The 19,050-nt window shown below is 55.7% G+C and overlaps 1 protein-coding gene across 21 annotated transcripts in view; it reads right to left on the reverse strand.

Annotated features, from left to right (window-relative positions):
* Nucleotides 1-209: 209 nt before the first annotated feature.
* RALGPS1 (Ral GEF with PH domain and SH3 binding motif 1) overlaps nt 210-19,050 on the reverse strand; it is a 295,428-nt gene continuing 276,587 nt past the window's right edge. For 11 of the 21 annotated variants that reach the window (XM_081587226.1, XM_081587216.1, XM_081587210.1 and 8 more), the window contains 6 exons: nt 9,635-9,718; nt 8,194-8,299; nt 6,290-6,382; nt 6,007-6,112; nt 5,317-5,408; nt 210-958 (listed from right to left, as the gene is read on the reverse strand). In XM_081587226.1, the coding sequence (XP_081443352.1) occupies nt 929-958; nt 5,317-5,408; nt 6,007-6,112; nt 6,290-6,382; nt 8,194-8,299; nt 9,635-9,718 (511 nt within the window). In that variant the 3' untranslated portion in view covers nt 210-928. The remainder of the gene's footprint in view (nt 959-5,316; nt 5,409-6,006; nt 6,113-6,289; nt 6,383-8,193; nt 8,300-9,634; nt 9,719-19,050) is intronic. The other 10 variants (XM_081587230.1, XM_081587219.1, XM_081587227.1 and 7 more) reach the window with 1 other exon arrangement.

Here is a 19,050-nt window from a genome sequence, read left to right on the forward strand (position 1 = left end):
GAGGAGAAAGGGGGTGGGGGGCGTCTTCAGACCCTGCGGGAGAGGGCTGGGAGGAAGCAAGCAGGCCAGCGGCCGGCCTAGTCCGTGGTTCCGAAGCCGGGTCCTATCTCAGAAGAGCAGACGGCAACAAGGCCTGGAAGGGCCCCAGGGGCCCAGGGAGCAGGCCTTCCGGATGAATAGCACCCATAGGAACAGAAAACAAGACACAATTTAAGGCATTGTTTGTTTACAGTAAAAGAATGCGAGGGACCCTTAACACAGGAGGAATCTGGGCTCTCACTCTGACCTTCCTCAGTGGATGAGTCTGTCGCTTAAGGTGAAAGCAGGGCCTCAAAGAGGATGAAGTGTGTGATGTCACGAGTCTTGTGCCAAAATGCATGTTTCTCGGAGAGTCCACGCTCGCTCGCTTGCACGCACACAGACACGGCACGCACACGCAGAGGACGCTTCGGGTGTACAAAATCTGAGGCAGCCCTGTGGGTGAGCGATCCCACGCGCTGGGGTGAAAAGCGCCAGTCCCCAGCCTGTCTCGTCCCTCTGGCCCTCACACGGGGATCACCATCCACTCTTTGTGCAGGAGAAAGCCCTGGGCACCCAACGTGGGCCGGGTGCTTTCCGGTCGCAGCAGCAGCTGGTGGACAGACGCAGGCCCAGGCTGGGCGGGCGGGCAGGCAGGGTGTACAGTCTGAGGACCGATCGAGGCCCCGCGAGGTGGTGCTGCAGAATGGGGGACATGAGGATGGCTGGGGATCGGCGGGTGGAGCCCACACCGGCGGAGCCCTCCGGACTGTGAGGCCATGTCCCCTCAAGTCCAGGTCTGAGTTTCCCAGCACCCCGCCAATGGCCTGTGCCCCCGATGTGCGCTTGGCCACCAGTCCCAGGCCGGGCTCCCAGAGGCCTCCGAAGTCACGCCAAGTCCTGCAGAGACTTATTCAAATGACATAAGGTTTGCAGGTACCTAGAAGAGAAAGCTTGGTCTCTTGTTAAAGTTCCCACCTTTTGGAAGGGGATGGGGCTGGCAGGGTGGAGGGGTGGTCCCTAAGGGAAGGGTTCAGGCCTCTCCCAGTCAGTCTGTGAATGAGTGGGTGGGGATGGGGAGAGGACATGGCAATAGTAACAGCAGCCATGTGTTAAGGGGCCACCATGTGCCAGGAAGGGCTCTGAGGACCCCATCGGTATTGTGTCCTGATTCCCCACAACTCCAGGAGGCAGGTACTGGAATTATTCCCATTATAAAGATGAGGAAACTGAGGCTTAGGGAGGTGAAGGACACAGCGGGTGAGTGACAGGGCTGTGACATCAGCACCCACGCTCTCAACCACTATCCTCGGGTCAAAGCACAAGTGCATTTGCAGGAAGAGGTGACCAAGCCTGTACGGTAAGCCCATGCCTCTGGAAAGGAGAGGGGTGGTTAGCGGATGGTAGGAGTTGGCAAGTAGAAGCACAAGAAGAAGGAGGAAGTTTGGGGATGTCAGGAACCCTGAGACCTTCCCACACTGTGTCCCCAGGACCAGATCCCAGCTCCCTTTACTGGGGGATCGCCAGCTCCAAGATCAGGGTGCTTCTCCTTCCCTTCAAAGCTGCTGACATGCCCCCAGCCCCAGGCCTCCTCGCCAGCATGGCCGTGGGGTTCCAGGAAATTTGATGAGAAGCAATTTCATCAAAAACAAATCCATCTTGGTGTCAATTTGGTCAAAATGATGAATTGGAAAAAATGCATCTCCTTGCACCAGGAGACAGTTATAAGAATGGTCATGGCAGCACTGTTCAAAATAGCAAGAAGCAGGAAATCATTCTTGGGATCACAGACAGGAGAACTGATTAAAAAAATTACAAACAAATGAATCACAGCTACACACACTGACACAGAGGAATCCTAGGAACATACTGTAGGAGATAAGCAAGTCATAGAAGAAGCTATGCAGTAATGGTTCTGTGTTTTTAAAAGAAGCTTTTTAAAAAATGTACCCCAGGGACTTCCCTGGTGGTCCAGTGGTTAAGAATCCACCTTGCAATGCAGGGGACATGGGCTCTATCCCTGGTCGAGGAACTAAGATCTCACAGGCTGCAAGGCAGCTAAGCCTGTGCACTGCAACTACTGAGCCCACGCACCACAACTAGAGAGTCTGTGCATGGCAATGAAAGATCCCATGTGCTGCAACCAAATAAATAAATGAATGAATGAATACATAAATAAATAAATAGTGAACATTAAAAAAAATTAAAAGTGTACCTAAGATAACACATTAAGAAATCAAATACGTGTGTTAATGCTTTAAAGGAACAGTAAACAAATCATGAATGCGGTTATGGGGTGCAAGTGGGTGGGAGAGAGACAGAATTAGGAAGATACCCCTGGGAGGGAGGTGTTCTGAGGCCCGGGGAAGTCTTGCCATTAGGCTGGGTTGGGGCACATGGTTATTTGCTTTATTGCTGTGGTTTACACCTTAGATACATGCTATCAGTAAGTTTAAGTGTACTCGCTATTGGGCTTCCCCAGTGGCTCCGTGATAAAGAATCCACCTGCAATGCAGGAGATGTGGATGAGGGTTCAATCCCTGGGTAGGGAAGACCCCCTGGAGGAGGGCATGGCAACCCATTCCAGTATTCTTGCCTGGAGAATCCCATGGACAGAGGAGCCTGGCGGGCTACAGTCCATGGGGTCACAAAGAGTTGGACACGACTGAGGCAACTTAGGACACATACGCACGCATGTATTCCCTATTAGCACAGATGATTTTAAGAAATGAAATTCCACAAAAAAGTCATCTCAGGCACTGAGAGTTTCAATGGGAGGAGATGCATTTCTGTATCACCCTTCTCTGCAGCCCCTTTGTATGCCATCGCAGGCAGGTACTGTGGCTTGTCTCAGTAATCCCCTGCTGTGGAATATTTAGTTGTTGCCATTTTTTTATTATTACATATGGCAGAGAGCGGGAATATTTGGTTGAAAGTAAATTAGAGATAAGAAGTATAAAAAATAGAAGACCTTCTCCCTTAGGTCTAAAAACTGGACAAAAATAATTCAAGGTTGCAAAACCTTGCTGTGGTAAGACCGCATTTGCCAGACATGGTATTTAATCCATTTGTCCTTCTGACCAAACACCTCTCCTGCTAAGTGGGTTTGACCCAGGTCCCTGCTACCTGCTGCGGGGCTGCTGCCTCCCTCAGGCCGCCCCCCCCAACCCCCCAGATGGGGACACAGGCTCTTGTTCAGGGCAACCATTCCGCTCCTGATTGCCCATCCCCCCAGTGCCACGACTGTCTTCGTGGGGCAGACACCAAGCAAGGGCCCGCCTCTCTCTCCGCCCTACCGTCTGTGTGGCCCACTTCAGGGCTTCAGTTCTTGTCACTCCTTGGGGCCACCTGGGTAAAGGTGAGCTCCAGGCGCCGTGCCCTCAGAGCCAAGGAGGGGCCCCAGGCAGGCACCACGTGACCAGAGCAGAGGAGGGCAGGAGGCTCTTCCTCTCCTAAGGTGGCCTGAGGCGGTACCTTGTTCATCACCTTGAGGTGACTGTCAACCCAGGACCCTGGTGTCCTCATCACAGGGATGGGCAGTTACATTTGCTTAACAAGAAAAACATGCTCTGGAAACCTCAGAACTGTAGTCTCCTGTATGCTATTTCACAAATGTTACGTGCACCACCACGCATATGATAAAGATGCATGAGTGCTTTAATACAAATGAGATCGTCCTGACGTGTTTTTACTTGTAAGCTTTCTCACTTGTGACTTGCAGCACCTTTTAGGTGATCACACACACATTAAGGGCTGCACAGTAGGGACGTACTAAGGGTCAGCAAGGTTTCTGTGGCTTTTCTTTCTTTCTATTAAGGACAATGCTGCAGTGAACACTCTCACCACAAGCCTGTGTGTGTATGTGTGAGCATGTGCCCAGGGACAAATTCTTAGCAAGTGAGTGGAGGGACTCAAATGCAATTTATCTTGAGCTTCCCTGTGGGGCCTCAAGTTTATCCCTGTGTCGGTCTTGCCTTCCTGTTTAGTTTGTCGAGGACTTTCTGCTAATTCTGCCGTCGAGCTTCTTATCATGTCTAATTTGATCAGCTTGTCATACATGTCCACTTCAGTGTTACAGATGAAAATCCTGAATGGGCCCACACTGAGCACAGAATCACGGGACATGCCACTAGAGACCTCCCTCTGCTTCGCGAGAACCATCCTGGGGGCCGAGAAGTCTGTGACTGAGCTGCAACCAGCACCACGGAAGCCCCGGCCCTCCCGGCCCCACACGTCTGGCGTGGCCTCGGCACCACCATCCTCCTCCTCAAAGCTGCCTCCCTCTAGTCCAGCCCCGATGCTCGCTCTCTAGACAGAGGAGAGGGACCCAGCTCCCCCGCCCCCACCCTCTTCCAGCTCATCCTGGGGACAGGTCAGGGAAGTTCAGGGCTGGGAGCCTTAGTTCTGGTCCCAACAGCCCACACACTGCCTGGGCTGGCGTGAGGGCTGGGTGGCCACCTCTCTCACAAGCCTGGACAGTGGAATCTCTGCTTCCAGGCCTCTAGCTCAATAGGGGAGCAAGTCAGGGGCCCTGGGGATGCCTGCGGTGGAAGAGCTCCGGGGTGGCAGGTCTAGACTCTGGTGTCAGGCAGGAGGGCATGAGACCTCACTCACCAGGGGGCCTTAAACCAGGGTCCACCAGTTTGTGAGCCTCAGTGACCTCAGCATAAAACGGGGACAATTCGGGAACCTACCCCACAGGGATGTTGGGAAGAATCGGCCAATTCCTGCACCTAAAGCATCTCGCCTCAAGCCTGGTCCTGGGAAGGGTGGCATGGGGGTGGGAGTGAGCCTCAAGCCAGGGCCTGGCAAACCAGCAGTCCCATTGGTTCAAACATGCCAAGGAGTGGGGAGCCCCACTCACCAACAGCCATGGTTGGCTCTCAAGAAGTTAGCAATTATCCTTATTCCTAAGGGTTGTGGGGGGAAGGGATGCACTTTGGTCAGGTTGGAGGATGCCCAAAAATCAACTTTCAGGGGGATAACCTCAATAGATGCTGTAGCCTGACCCTTGGGGCGTACCCCACCTGCCACCTGTCTCTGATGGGATGTTTCTGTGGTGTTTCTTTTAGTGGGAAAGACGAGAGACAGGTTCAAAGTTCTAGTCTGAAGTTGGGCTTAGTTCTAAGCTGGGTGGGAGGTGCCCTGTCTCATGGGGGAAAGCTGATCAAAAGAGAGTCCCTGGGAGCCTAGCTGATAGTCTCTGGGGGAAGAAGGAAAGTGTGTTTTCTGTGGACCCTTGGCCCCGAGGGTGGGAGAGGGTATTTCAAGTGACAAGCAGGACTTTAGTGACTTTACCTGAGGCCTGTTGCTTTTACATGCATCATCCAAATGCTTGTGCCACAGGATTGCATGGAACCGGGAGCCAGTCTGGAACTTGTAAACATTGCCTGGTGGTAGAAAGGCCACTGGTTAAGAGGAAGGTCACACGGGAGGGTCTGCCTGTGGTGTGAAGATAAGCGTGAACTTGGGTGACTACCCTAGGGAAGGTCAGGAGCAGCCCAAGATGAGCTGGGGGCATGTGGAGTAGGAGGTTCCTGTGCGCCCCTTCACCCGCATCTCTCTGGACCAGGGCTCTCAACCATTTTTCCCGCCATGGTGTCTTGGGCTCTGGTGAAGCCTGTGGATCCTTCTCAGAATAATGTTTCAAATGCATAAGATAAAACACTCCTCTAGCTTCAAAGTCACTGCCTCATCCCGCACGATGCTATTTATTCCAAGACCCTGAAGTCACAGCTCCAGGGGAGAAGGGCCCCAGCAGCCATTGGTGAAAAGGATTCCGACAGCCACGCACACTGCTCCGTGGACACGCCCACCACAGTCTAAGCAACTTTTATGGACTAATGAGGGGACCCTGTGAACATCAGAATCTAAAGTGAAGGGAAAGCAGCAGCCTCAGAAGTCCCTACTGTTTCAAAATGCACATTTAGCCGCAGAAGGAACAGGGCAGAGAGAGGCTACAGCCACCAGCTCTGGCCTGCCGCCTACCTTTGTCGGGGTTATTCAGCTGGAAGATGTCCGGGTGCTCAGGGTCATCAGGCAGCTGCACCATCCAGCCCACAACAGAGACCTTCTTGCCAGGTGTGGATTTATACTGCAGGGGAACAACAGCATAGCCGGGAGGCCCATGCCCTCCACTCCCCTAGGAAAGCCCACCTGGGCCAGGCAAGCTTCCCTCCCACCCCACCACCTTTCCCTACCTTCCCCCCACACCTCCAGGAGTTCACACTACATGAGGGCCCAGCACAGGGAGTTCTTTCATGGAACATACGTGTTTTCTGTCTGTGCCCCGCAAGGACTTGGCTCCGTAGTACAGGAGGGTGGATCCTGAGAGTATGACCCAGTACCTGGTCCATGAAGACAACTAGGGAGGAAGGGGAGGCAGAGTGACAATGTTGCAAGTGGCAGGGGTGCAGTCCCTGGGCTGCCTGATTAGAGACTCAGGCACATGGGTGGAAGGGCGGCCCCTTCTTCTGAGCGGGGCCAGCGTAGGTCTCCTCTCTTCCCTGCCCTGCACCCCTTGGTGCCACTCCTCCAGGGCCCCGAGCAGCCAGCGAGACTCCTCAGCAGATCATCAGCTCCAGCCCTCCCTCCCCTCCCTGGCTCCTTTCCTCCCAGAGCCTTTCCTTTTCCCACCATGTTTAGTGCCAAGGCATAACTTCTATGAGTTCGGGTGACCTGAACCCAAGAACGTCCCGGGGATTGAAAAAAATGGACAAGTGGAAACCACAGCTTGGAAGAATTGGAATGTCTGTGATGGGCACTCTTGGCTGAGAGCAAATGGCAGCACCTCGAAAGCATTTATGGCTAGAAGGGGTGATGCCCGGCAGGGCCAAACTGCTGGTGTAGCTTTTGTTTCTCTAGGCATAAGGCCTGGAATCTCCGGTTTGGGGCTCCACTCATTGGTTTGGAAAAGCCAGTCCTGCAAATGCGAAGCAAATATCCCATCGCGGAAGGACAGGGGTTCAGCAGACGGCCCTGCATCACAGCCTGGGGGGCTCCTCTTCATGCTGGTAGGGGCGGGGGTGCTGCATCATCTCAGATGATGAAAGCAGCGGCTTTCAGACCTTTTTGATGACACCCTCGCCAGGTGTGTACAGCACACAAGCATGGTGGTGTGTGTTGAACCAAAAGAAGCTTCATAAAACCATACTCATCTTCATTATGTGTAAGAAACTCCAGCATCTTCCAGTCTATTCTATTCAAAACTATAGGTCATGACCCCTGGACTGACTTCATTGCTTTACCAGTGGGCCAACCAGCACTTGGGACAACAGTGCTTTTAGTATATTGTCTCGCTCTGGTTTCAGGATGACTGGGGCCTGGATGTAGGTACAGAAGGGTGGCAAGCAGGTCTGTACAGCAGACCAGATACAGGGCCTCATGTCGCAGGATGCTGCGTGACACTGAGTCCCAGGGACAGAGTGTGGCCCAGGGCTGGGGTGAAGATGCTTCTCCTCACCCGAGAACCTCCTGGCACCTAAAGATGGGGAGCTTTTAGACCGGCCTCTGGACTAGGGGCCTGGCATCTTCACGATGGGCATCGGTGGGAGGGGGCGTCTCCAAGTGGCCTTGTGGGCAGTGGACAGGGGCAAGCAGCAGCCGGAGCGGGAGAGGAAGGCCAGAGCGGACACCGGCAGACGCTGCCTGGAGACGCAGCTCACAGGCGGGTTTGCGGGCAGCCAGTTATGGCTGTCCCAAAGAACGAACAGAGGCCTTTGCAAGGGGCTGAGGGGTCATGGAGCCAGGGACCTCTGGGTTCGGCACGGGGTGACCTGGCAGCTAGTGATGGAGCCTGAGAGGCCTCTCGATTCCTGGTCCCTGTCCTTTCCACCACACGTTTCATGATGCTGCTGAGCAGGGAGGGGATCTGCATTGGTGATACTGCCCAGGCCGTGCTGACCGTCTCAGGCGCAGCATCCACCCTGACTCCTGGGGCCTCCAGGCCTCCACCTGCCCTCAGGATAATCACATGGCGACATCCACCGCCTGCTCACTCTGTGCAGGGCCACACACGTGACCTTCCTGCTCAGTCCTCCAGGAGGTAGGGACTATTTTATCCCAATTTACAGATGTGGAAACCAAGGCCCTGCCCACCCTGTGGCGTGGCCAGGGCTGGGACCCTGGTTGGCTGGTCTATGGAACCCATGCCCTCCCTGCCACCTCTGCACTCACCGCGGGCTTCCGTCCCTCCTTGAGCAGAGTTTTCCTTCTCAGAGGCCCCTCCATGGTGGGGGCCGCGGCAGAGCTTCCCAGTGTACAGATGCATGGGCCGGTGGGGCTAGGTGCAGGGAGAACAAGGGTCAGACATCACCCAGAGGAGCTGGGGTCCGGCACCCTCTCACCCATGGGGCCCACGGGCCCCCCCCACACTGCCAGGTCCAGGATGCCACCACAGACCAAGAATTGTGCTGGGCCAGGCCTGGGAGGGAGGGTGCTGAGGCCACAGAGAGCCTGAAGGAAGACAGCTCTGAGCTCGCCCACAGCTCAGAACATGCCTCTCCCTTGTCTTTCTGAGCGCTGAGCAGTTCTAGGCTTGGGGACCACGCTCGCTCCCCGTACCCCAGCTCCTAGCATCACCCCCACCGTATCCTGCTTCCTCTCCTTCTGCGGATCTTGGGACCGTGCAGCACCCTCTCCTCCTTCTGTTGGCAGGAGCTTGGGAGGAGCAGTGAGGAAGCAGGAGGGAAGCGGGTGGAGTGGGAAGCGGGTGGAGTAAGAAGAGGGTGGGGTGGGGGTGGGACCCCAAACCTCCATGCCCTGCACCTTTGCCTCAGGGCTCCTCTCTCCCCCTCTGCCACGGGTATTCGGGCGCCACCTGCAGGTGAGGAGTCCCAGTGCAGTGCCAGCCCAGGCCTCCCTCCTAAGCCCTGGCTTCAGCTCCCTGGAAGGCACCTCCTTCAACGCTGCACCGAAGCTGAGCTGCTTTCCCTCGGCATCCCAGAATCACTGATCCCATGCCCTAAATATGCCCGATTACCCAGCTCAGCCACCCCACCCCCCACCTTACGGCAGAACTTGGTCATCCTTTGAGCAACTGCCTGACCCTTTCCTCTGGCCTCCCTGCGTCCATTCTTGCCTTCCTCCCATGCGCTCTGCACACTGCATCCAGGATGACCTGGGTCCTGCCACTCCTTCCCCTCTCCATCCCTCACCCCTTCCATCCCCCTCCCCCATGCAACCCCTCCAAGGGTCTGAGACTACCCTTCTCACCGTCTGCTTGTCCTGGCTCTGGTCCACCTCTCTGGCCTCACCCGGCGCCCTCTCCCGTCTCTCACTTCTTACAACTTGGACTCTCCTTCACTCCCGGAATCACCCTGCTCCTCCTGCCTCCCGGCCCCATGGGCTGTCCCTGGGCTGTGGGTCCTCTTTTTACCCCGACGCCTCCCTTCCCTTTATCTGGCTAGTTCCTATCACTCTTCCGGTCTTTTCTCCAGGTCGGCCTCCTCTCTGGACTAGCGGCACCTGTGATTTTCTATTCCATTCCTGTCTCAGCCCCATGGACCGAGGCAGAGGCTGTGTCCGTCTCGTCGGCAGCCTCGAACACAGTGCCTGGCGCCCAGCAAGCGCCCTGGAACTACTTGTCGAGTAAATGATCACATGAATAAATGAGTACCTGTAGACGCAGCTCCGGGTTCTGGGAGAATTCCGGACCGGAACGCGCCAGTTGGGCCCCAGCGTGGCATAGAGACGTCCCCTGCTTCAGAGGAAAAGGGCTGAGTTTTAGCAACAGCCTGGGAAGATGAGCCCCTCGTGGAGGAGGTGAGGGCATCTCAGACCGTGTGGTCGTGAGCTCTGGAAACCTCAGCCCCAACTCTTCCCCTGGCCTCCTCGTTCACACTGCAACACATCCGGGGTATACCTGGAGCACAACACCCCTGAAGCCTCCATCAGGGTGGGTCCCCAAGTCTCCAGGTAAGTGCTTCCTCAGCCTTAAATGTTCAGCTTTCTTCCAGTGACAAGGGGATGACTAAAATGTGGGCACATCCCTAATCCCAGTGGGAGGTTGAGAGAAAACACTGTGAGTGAGCGAGTGAGCGTGAAAGTCACTCAGTCGTGCCTGTAAATATTCCCAATATTCCATGGACAATCCAATGAAAAGTGTACACTCATGGACACAGACTCGTGGGCTGTCTTCCATGTTGGCCCAGGGCAGAGGTGGCGGGGCATGTGTAGCATCAGTATCCACCAGGTGCTACTGAATTCCTTCGTTTGCTGCGTCTTTTCCATCAGACAGGCTCCTTGCTGGCCCTAGACGGTCCCCTGCAAACCTGCTCAGTGACCTGTTTCAGGGTCTAAGAGTTGGTGCTCCAGACCCCTCCGTGGGCTCCCATCTGGCCTCTTTCTCACCGGTAGTTCCCCTGCAGTGAGCCTTTCCAGGGGAAGGTGTAAGATCCAGGGCAGGCAGGCAGCTTAACCTATTTGGGGGTAAGGCTTCCATCTTTTTCTCTTTATCCTTTCCTTTCTTAGCAGAATGACTTCCTATGTCTACTTGGTCCTCAACCTTCTCCCCACCTCTGCAGTATGGTCTGCTGCTGCTGCTGCTGTTTAGTTGCTAAGTTGTGTCTGACTCTGTGACCCCGTGGACTGTAGCCCACCAGGGTCCTCTGTCCGTGGGATTTTCCAGGCAAAAATATTGGAGTGGTTGCCATTCCCTTCTCCAGGGGATCGTCCCGACCCAGGGATCGAACCCCCTTTTCCTGCTTGGCGGGTAGGTTGTTTACCACTGAGCCACCAGGGAAGCCCACAGCATAGTCTGTCCTTGGGCTATAGCCCTCCATTGGCCAAACAATGATGCAACTCAATTTATAAAGCCAGTCAAGGGCCGCACTCTCTTTTCAACTATTCCCTCTATTGTCCACTGTCAGTCCCAGGTTCCTGCACGTTGCCCTGTGGCACTGGACACCTGGGGTGGTGTGGGGATGTCCTCATTCATCACAGCAGGTGCATCACACCATCTCTGAGCTCAGGTTTCTCTGAGGGGTGGCTGCGTTGCTCCCTGCCCCTCTATCCTCTGCTCAAAAAGGAACAGTTCTTGATACAATCTTGGGTTTGTTGTCCAGAGACCCAAGTTCAAGGTTGGTGGGAGCCGGATGGTCATCCAGGTTGACTGCCCTGGGACCCTGTCCTTCTCGTCCATCAGCCACTCCTCTGTAGGTGACACAGAGCTGCAGCACGTGCTTGGTCCCCCAAGTCCTCAAGTGTCTAACGAGTCTCTGCCCTTTCCCCAGCCAACCCTCATGATGTGATGGTCACAGGCCCACCTCGCCCCCACCATGAGCTCAGAGGCCTTGGCACCCTCAACCCCTGGCCCACAGGCTAGACTGCCTCCTCTTTCTTCACAACTGGGTGTGACACCACGGCATGTCACAGCCCTGTGCTTGAGCAGGCTGCACAGGGGCTTAGAGACTGCCTCCAGGCTTGCCTCTCTCCCAGCCATGGCCGGGATCCCTTCTGAGGCAGGGCAGGGTCTGACAGTGAACTTTTCTGCAGCGACACTCCTGTGCCCAGAGGATGCTTCCTGGTTTGATGTGCGTTCCTGCTCTGAGCCGCTGTCCCTCTGGAGTTGAGTATGGAGCCTCCTTTCGCTGAGCTGGATCCTCTGGCCCCTCCTTCTCTACCCTTCTTCTCATGAATCTTTGCTCCCGGCATCCCAGGAAAATGTGTGACGACAGTGAACTGTTCCAAGACAGGGCCATGTAGTGGTCGATGCTGCTGCCTTCTCTCTCTTTTTGTGAGACAATCCGTGACTGGCAGGACTGACTATTGATAGAGAGCTTTAAGACCTCTGTCCTCCCGTGGACGGAGGAGCCCAAGGCTACAGTCCATGGAGTCGCAAAGAGTTGGACACGACTGAGCGACTTCACTTTTCTTTCTACTTTAAGACCTGCATCGTCCAACCAGTCTAGACTTCTAAGCAGCCTTTCCTCCTGTTCTTCCTGAAGGAGTGAGGTGCCCCAGAGTGCAGTGGACTGGCAGGATGTGCAGGGACGCCGGGGGTCACTGGGTTGACTCATGGGAGAGTCACTAGTGAGTGACTGCTCCTGTGCATCAGGCCATTGATTATCTCACAGGAGCTTTGTTTTAGCATAGCTGAACAGGGACCCGAGGCTCAGTTATCTGAAGACACTGAACCGAGGCATATTCAAAGCCAGGGTTTGAACCCAGGTCTGACTGACTCTCCAGGCTCCTTCTACACTTTTTAGGGTGGGAGCCAGGTTGAGCTGTCACATTTGGAGGAGTTTGCCAGGAGGACTGGGTCCGTGTTTGGAGCCAGCACCCTGTGGGTGGCTCCCTGGCCTTCTGTTCTCAGAGGCACCACTTCTTGCAGGTTTCTGCCTCAGAGCACAGTAAACAGGCTCTGTCAGCGTCTGTGAGGCCGGATGACCACAGATCCTTAGCCCCTGGGTCTCCTGGGGTGGAGCCACCTCCCAGGTCCATTGGGTCCCCCGATAAGAGTTTTCTCCTGGTGGTTCGGGCTGCCTGGCACTTAACAGCAGCTGCCATTGATCGCCTGCTTACCATGAGATGGCTGAGGGCACCATTCTCACCCTGTCTTAGATGGGGAAACTGGGGCTCCAGGAGGGGAAGCCACCTACTGGCCTGTCATTAGGGACGGGGACACACGTGCTCACAAAGGGAGGATGTCTTTCCCACAGGAAGCCGAGGGGCCCTGTCAGTCAAGCTTCTCCAAGTCGGGGGGCAGGGGTGGGGGTGGGGGTCAGAGCCCACTCTGCCTGGAGCCTGGGGAATGACCCTGGCCTTGAAGGGCAGTGGAATAGTGACTTTTTGCCAAGGTCAGCTTTTAGGAGACAAGAAGCAGGGTGGTGGCTGGCCTTTCCTCCCAAGGCAAGCCTCGCCAGGCTGGAGGAGGGCTATGACAGGTGGGGTGGCTCTGGCTAGGCCTAGTACAGAAGAGCCAGGATCTTCAGCCACTGGAACCAGACCATCTGATCACATCTCTGCTCTGAGAATGTTATTTGAATGTTATTTGAATGTTTAGGACCAGAAAATGCAAAACGAGTGGGCAGTGGTATTTGGTGAACTCCAGAAATCATGGGGCTTCTCCAACTGACACAGGGTCTCCCAACTCTAGAATCACAGACACCTTTTCCAGCAGCACACTGGGAACAAGTGGCTGAACAGAATGCATCCCAGGAAGGCCATTCTATGGGTCCCTCTTGGGGACAGATCTTGGTGGGGTGGAGGCCTGCAGTAGGCCACCTTCCTCGTGGGAAGTTCGATCTGGGGAAGACGTGGGCTCGCAACCGAGCAGAACCTCAGTCCCAAAGGGTGTTCAAGAAGATAAAGAAAAGGAGGATAAAGATGATGGGATGATGGCGAGGATGAGGATGATCAGATGATGGGATGATGGTGATGACGGGGATGATGGGTACCAGACTGCTAAGCAGTCCTGGGTCATTATCCTATTTTATCACAGCACTGTGGGGCAGGCTCTGTTCTTATCCCCGCCTTATAGATAAGGAGTCTGAGGCTTAGAGAGGTGGAGTAACTTGCCCAAGGTCACAACACTGGGAAGAGAAAGATGGGAGGTGCCAATGAGGTGGAAGCAGCCAGGGGCCTGCCTGGACCAAGAGTATCCTGAGAATTCAGAGTGGCTGAGACAGGTCTGAAAGGCAGCTTCCCCTCAATACACATTAGGTGGTAGGTATCTCAGGGGTTAAATTTCATAAAGCTCTGAGTCCCTGTTGCTGGTCCAGGAATGGGGAGCAGGGAGGAGCCTTAGATAATAATCACACTGAGGCCTCAGTAATCTTGTCTTAGCAGAAGTAGCACACTGCCTATCCAATTCTTCTATCTTACATACACAGAGACCCTGGTCAAGTGTTCTTGTGGAAGGGTCCAGGTGATGCTGTTTATCAGCAGTGTCCACCTGCACCAGCAAACCCTTGCCCACTGGACCAGAGCTTGGTCCTGGCCACTTCCTAATGACTCAACCTCATCTGCAGGCAGGAAGCTGCCTTCCTGAGTCTGCTCAGCCATGCTAAGGGCCACACATGTCCCCCAGCTGTCAGCCCCCTGGAGGGAACCTGCAGCAGGCTCTCTGCTCTGCAGGCTTTTTGCAACTCTCACCAAGCAGAGATGCTGAGCCCCAACACACAGGTACCATGAGATATCTCGTGTTCCCTGGATGATAGTCACAGTGTCCCCTGGACCCTGGGGTTTTCTTTCCACGAGGAGGCACTAACAGAGCTTGGGCAAACCAGCTAGAAGCCCACCACTGCCTCCCTGCTCTTCCCTGCACGCCTCCTCCATCAGCTGCTGAGCCCCAGAGACCTGTCACCAGTACACGGGCCATGCTGCCATGGCCAGCCCCGCCCTTCATAAGCCCGTGCCAGCCTGAGGAGGGGGCACCAGCCTGGGAGACCAAGAGCACCCAACAGCAGCTCCCAGACAGGCAGGGGAGGCCCGGATGGGCCGGCATCCACAGCAGCTCTTCAGCCCCCGCCCCGTGCTCAGCCCACACCCGACCCCGGTGTCGGGGGCTCACATGGTCACCCACTTGTTGCCCAGGCCGAGTTCTCTGGGCCCTGGGATGTCCCTTCCAGCAGTTCTTGTTCAAGGACTTTTGCTGCCTGGGAGTCACATTCTTCTCTGGGCAGTGTCCCTGATCCACTGAGTGGGTCCCTAAGAGCTGTATTTGTACTGGATGCTTAAGTAAGGGGATAGAACAACCCCTGATCCAAGTCAGGTCAATCAGGTTTTATCTCTGGCAATGAGGAATCAGGTTCTGAGAGTCATATTCTACAGCTTGGTGAAGCTCTAACATGTAAATTTGGGAGTTAAGAGGCGTCCCCAGCGTGAGCTGAGAGGTCTAGAAATCTGGGCTGCAGACACAGCAGAGAGCACAGTAGATATGCATAGAGAAGAGTAACACGAGATGGAAGGAGGGGCCTGCCCACCTTGCAGGTCCCGACCCTGAGGGGCTGTAGGTGCTGGACACAGAGGTCGTGGGCAGAGATTTCTTAGCTACCCAGGAAGCTGTGGCAGCTAGCTGGCAGCGCCCAGCCCTTGTCTCTCAGGGCCCAAGGACAGGGTCAAACAAAAGGCCAGGGACTCTGCCTGTTCTTCTCTCCCAGAGGACCCTGAGCTCCTGGGTGGAGACTTACTTGCCAGACTGACGCTGAGAGCAAGGCAAGAGATGGTGTCTTTGGGGGGAACCAAAATCAGAAGCTTGGCCCATCACGCAGCTGGGCTGCTACCCGAGGCAGAGCAGCAGGATGGAGGCACAGAGCAGGATGGACCTGGGAAACCAGACTGAGGGGTGGGCAGGTGAAGGACACGAGCCTTGGGGGGCTCCTGGGCCTCAGCCACATGGGGATGGGGCAGGGTGGGGGTGGGGCAGCGAGGCCCTTGGTGAGAGTCATCCTGAAAACACCACCCTTATGTTTGCATTTCAGGTGAAGTGGACCCCTCACCTCCAGGATTGTCCCCAGAACCTTGCCTCCCTCTCCCAACACGTGGCAGAGTTTGGGGCCCAAGAGGCACCCCCGAACCCTGGCCATCCCAGGGCATCGGCCAGAGTCCTCTGATCTTATCCAGGAGGTAGAGGAGTGTTTTCAAAGGCTCTGCCTTGGAAGCGGCAGGCCTGGGGCTCTGCTGCCATGATTCAATTTTCCTGGGGTCTCCTGGAGGATGCTGGAAGATTTCAGAGGCTAAAGAGAGCACAGGGAAGAATCTGCATTATTGAACCTCCTCTACACCCCAGAGCACCTGTGGGCCCAAGTGTCAACAGCCCCTCTTACAGGTGCTTTCCCCATGGTTCAGTCACCCTGGAGGCCGGCAGGCATGGTGGACACCCGCCTTCACTGCAGTCCATCCATCCCAGGATGATTGAACTGCCACGTGGGGGGCTCTCTCTTCACCCTACCCAGTCTTAGACTCCAGGATCACTTGCTTGCTGGCAAGAGGTTCCTACCGAGTGAAGTTCATACACATCCCAAAGTAAGTTCCCTGACTGGAACAACCGCACCTACGTGCCCAGATCTTCCTGTGAGCATCCTCCCTGTAGAGTTGGGGGAATCCAAGGCTCAGAGAGGTTGAGAGACATGCCCAAGGTCACCAAGAGCGCAAGCAGCCCTGACCTCAGCCTTCCCTTCCCCCAGCGTGGCTGACAACATCTGGAAGCCACCATGACCTCCCCCTGCAGAGACACACCCAGAACTCCAGAGACCAGGTTCATCGGGGACCCCACGGCTCCTGCAGAGACTCAGGGATGCTCAGCATCGCTGGGCCACCTCTCCTCCTGGGACATGGCTCAGGCCTCGCAGCCTCCTCAGGTCCCTCGACCCCTGCCCTCAAGGGCCCACTCTAGTCCTTTTCACTCGGTGTCCTTGGGCTTCTGCTGGACCATCACCTCTACAGAAGTCACCCCTGAACCCGCCGTGTGACTCGATTCCCCCTGCTAGACTTTGCCATCATGTCCTCTTTCCGACCCTCTGTGCACCTGGCGTGTAGACCAAATCTGTCTCCCACCTTGGCCATGAGCTGTGACCATCCCCCTGCTTCAGCCTCCCCCTCCCCCAGAAGGGGGGGTTTGGGAGGGTGGGGGGTGGTGCACTTTCCCCTCCTGCTCCCTTTCCCTCTCCCACCAGAGGGGGCTTCCTCCAAGGAGCCCTCTGCCTCCCAGGCTTTCCACCACCTGTATTTTGGCCAGTTCGTCCCATAAGAAGGCTCTTCCTCACAGACTAGAGGAGACAGGAGGCTGAGTATTTTGTAATGAACTTTGTGAAGTGCTTTCCTATTTTACCCCTTAAAAGATGACCCATAAGCCTTTCTGATTATGTCCTGTTTCAATAAGTTAAATGTTACTTTTTCCTGGGTGAAAGAGAAACATTTACCACTTGTAGAAAATTTGGAGAATACACAAAAAGAAAATAAAGGAAAGAAACTCAGTCAATAACTCTACCAGCAGAGATAACCAAGATGAATGATCCCATGCACTTTCTCACACACACACACACCCACACGTTCATCCCTGTCATCCACTCTGCTTTCTCTAAAAGCCTCACTTAAAATGTTTAACTCCTGAGCTGATACTCTTGTTCTACTCAGGCACAGAGAAGCAGCTGTTACCCCTTCCCGGCAGGCCTGCCTAACAATCTCGCTCCCCGTTCCCTTTGTGAGGAGCCTGAGGTTGGCTCGAGGCTAGCCTGGGGCAATGTCCACAGCACCTACGTTTCAATTCATCGATGCGTTGCGTTGAAAATGCCTTTCAGGGCCGCCCCCTCCCTCCTTGGGAAGGCAGAGGTGATACAGGGCTCACTCACCTTTGTCCCACTCCCAGGACGCCCGAGGTGAGAGAACAGCAGGTTGGGGATGTGATGGGGGTCGCACACTTGCCCCCTCCCTGGTGACTCTGGCCTCTGGTTCCCCGGAGGTCCCTGAGCCAGGACCACCACTCGGTCCTCATTCTGGGCCCTGACGATAGGGGAGGGTCTTTGGGGGCCTCTAAGGGCTAAGAAATGACCTACACCGCCCAGGATCTGGCCACTTCCGGGCTCCCATTTCTTCCCATCCCTCCCCAGCACCCAAGCCTGTGATTCGTTGAGGCTGAGCTGGATGAGGGACAGGAGGTGAGCGAAGCTTGGAAGTGACCTTTGAACCCTCACTGCATAGGCCCAGCAGGAACAGGCCCTGGTGGCCACACCTGGTCCACTCCCACAGAGAGCAGCCCAGAGGGTCCCCAGGACGTTGGGGGCTCCAACGCACCTGCTCTTTAAGGCTGGACACTTCAGGAAGTGCAGTCCAAGCTCTGGACTGCAGAGGATCGCCCAAGGGCGCCTTGGGGACCCGAGGCTGAAATATCCAAGAATGTGACCCAACTAGGGGAGACAAACTCACAAGATGGGCCACATGACTGCCCCCTTAGCCAGACAACAAGAACCATCCTGTCTGTCTGTTCACATGGCCTCCAGGCTGACTGATGTGGCCTCAGACTAATGGAAGGGTATGTGCTGGTGGTGGTGGGGGTCACTGGCCTGGGCCTCCCTGCCACGCATGCTCGCATCTGGTTCCATGTGTCTCCCTGGCCAAGGCCAAGTTTGTCACTAGGGTTGGGAGACTGGTGGGCAAGTGAGTTGAAGGTTGTAGCCTGTAAGTTTCAGGGCTGTGGGGCAAGGCTTCCCCCCGGCACCTGCCTGGCCTCTAGGGACTGGAGAACTAGGACCTCTTCCTCTGCGGCCCAGCCCTCTCCTGCACCCTTGTCTCTGGTTCCGAGGTCACCATCTCCCCACGCAGATAAAAGGATGCAGGGAGCGTGCGTTCTTACAGCGTCTGCCGGGAACAGCAGGCAGGGTCCAGGAGGAGAGGCTCTGTGGGTGCACCTGCTGGCCTCTGGGCCCAGGAAGAGTGAGGCCCGGCACCCAGGGGAGAGGGAATCTGCTCCCCTTTAGTGAGCAGGAGCAAGGCGGCGTCGGGGAGGTCAGGGTGGAGGGGGGTCCGGTGGGTTGGGCTCCAGGTAGGCAGAGCCCAGGGGAACTGTGATCACTGCACTGTGAGGAAAGAGCAACGTTTTGCAAAGATTTCGAAGGTGGGGAAAGCCTCTCCAACTCTCCCGTGGGGTCTTCAAGAAAGTCTCGAATGCTCACATGCTTTTGAGGAAGTGGACTCTTTCTGGGGGACACGAGAAGAGGCCAGTGCAGGACGGAAATGGAGGCTGGAGGCTGGGCCCCGGTGGTGGGGGCACCTGGCGTCTGGATCGCCAGGGCCGCCTTGAATCTCCAGAGCAGGTGGTCTCCAGTTCCCCTCAGGAAGGAGGGGCTGGACTGGGAGCGGGGTCCCAAGGAGATGAGAAATGGGGGTGGGGTGCTGTTCTGAGGGCCCTGGAGGCAGGCTGAGCATCCGCACAGCGGGGCTGCGTGGATGATAGGTGCTTGCCAGAGAGCTCTCCAAAATGACCTACTAGAGACCCTCAGACGCAGAGTGAATCCACCGCTAAACTCTAAGTTGAATCTACCGAATGGAAGAGAAAGAAGCAAAATATCAAAGCGTGTGGAGTTCCCCTCTGAG

This window comes from Giraffa tippelskirchi, chromosome 4, assembly GCF_054371585.1.
Source record: "Giraffa tippelskirchi isolate mGirTip1 chromosome 4, T2T-mGirTip1v1.2.pri, whole genome shotgun sequence".
Lineage (NCBI taxonomy): Eukaryota > Metazoa > Chordata > Mammalia > Artiodactyla > Giraffidae > Giraffa > Giraffa tippelskirchi.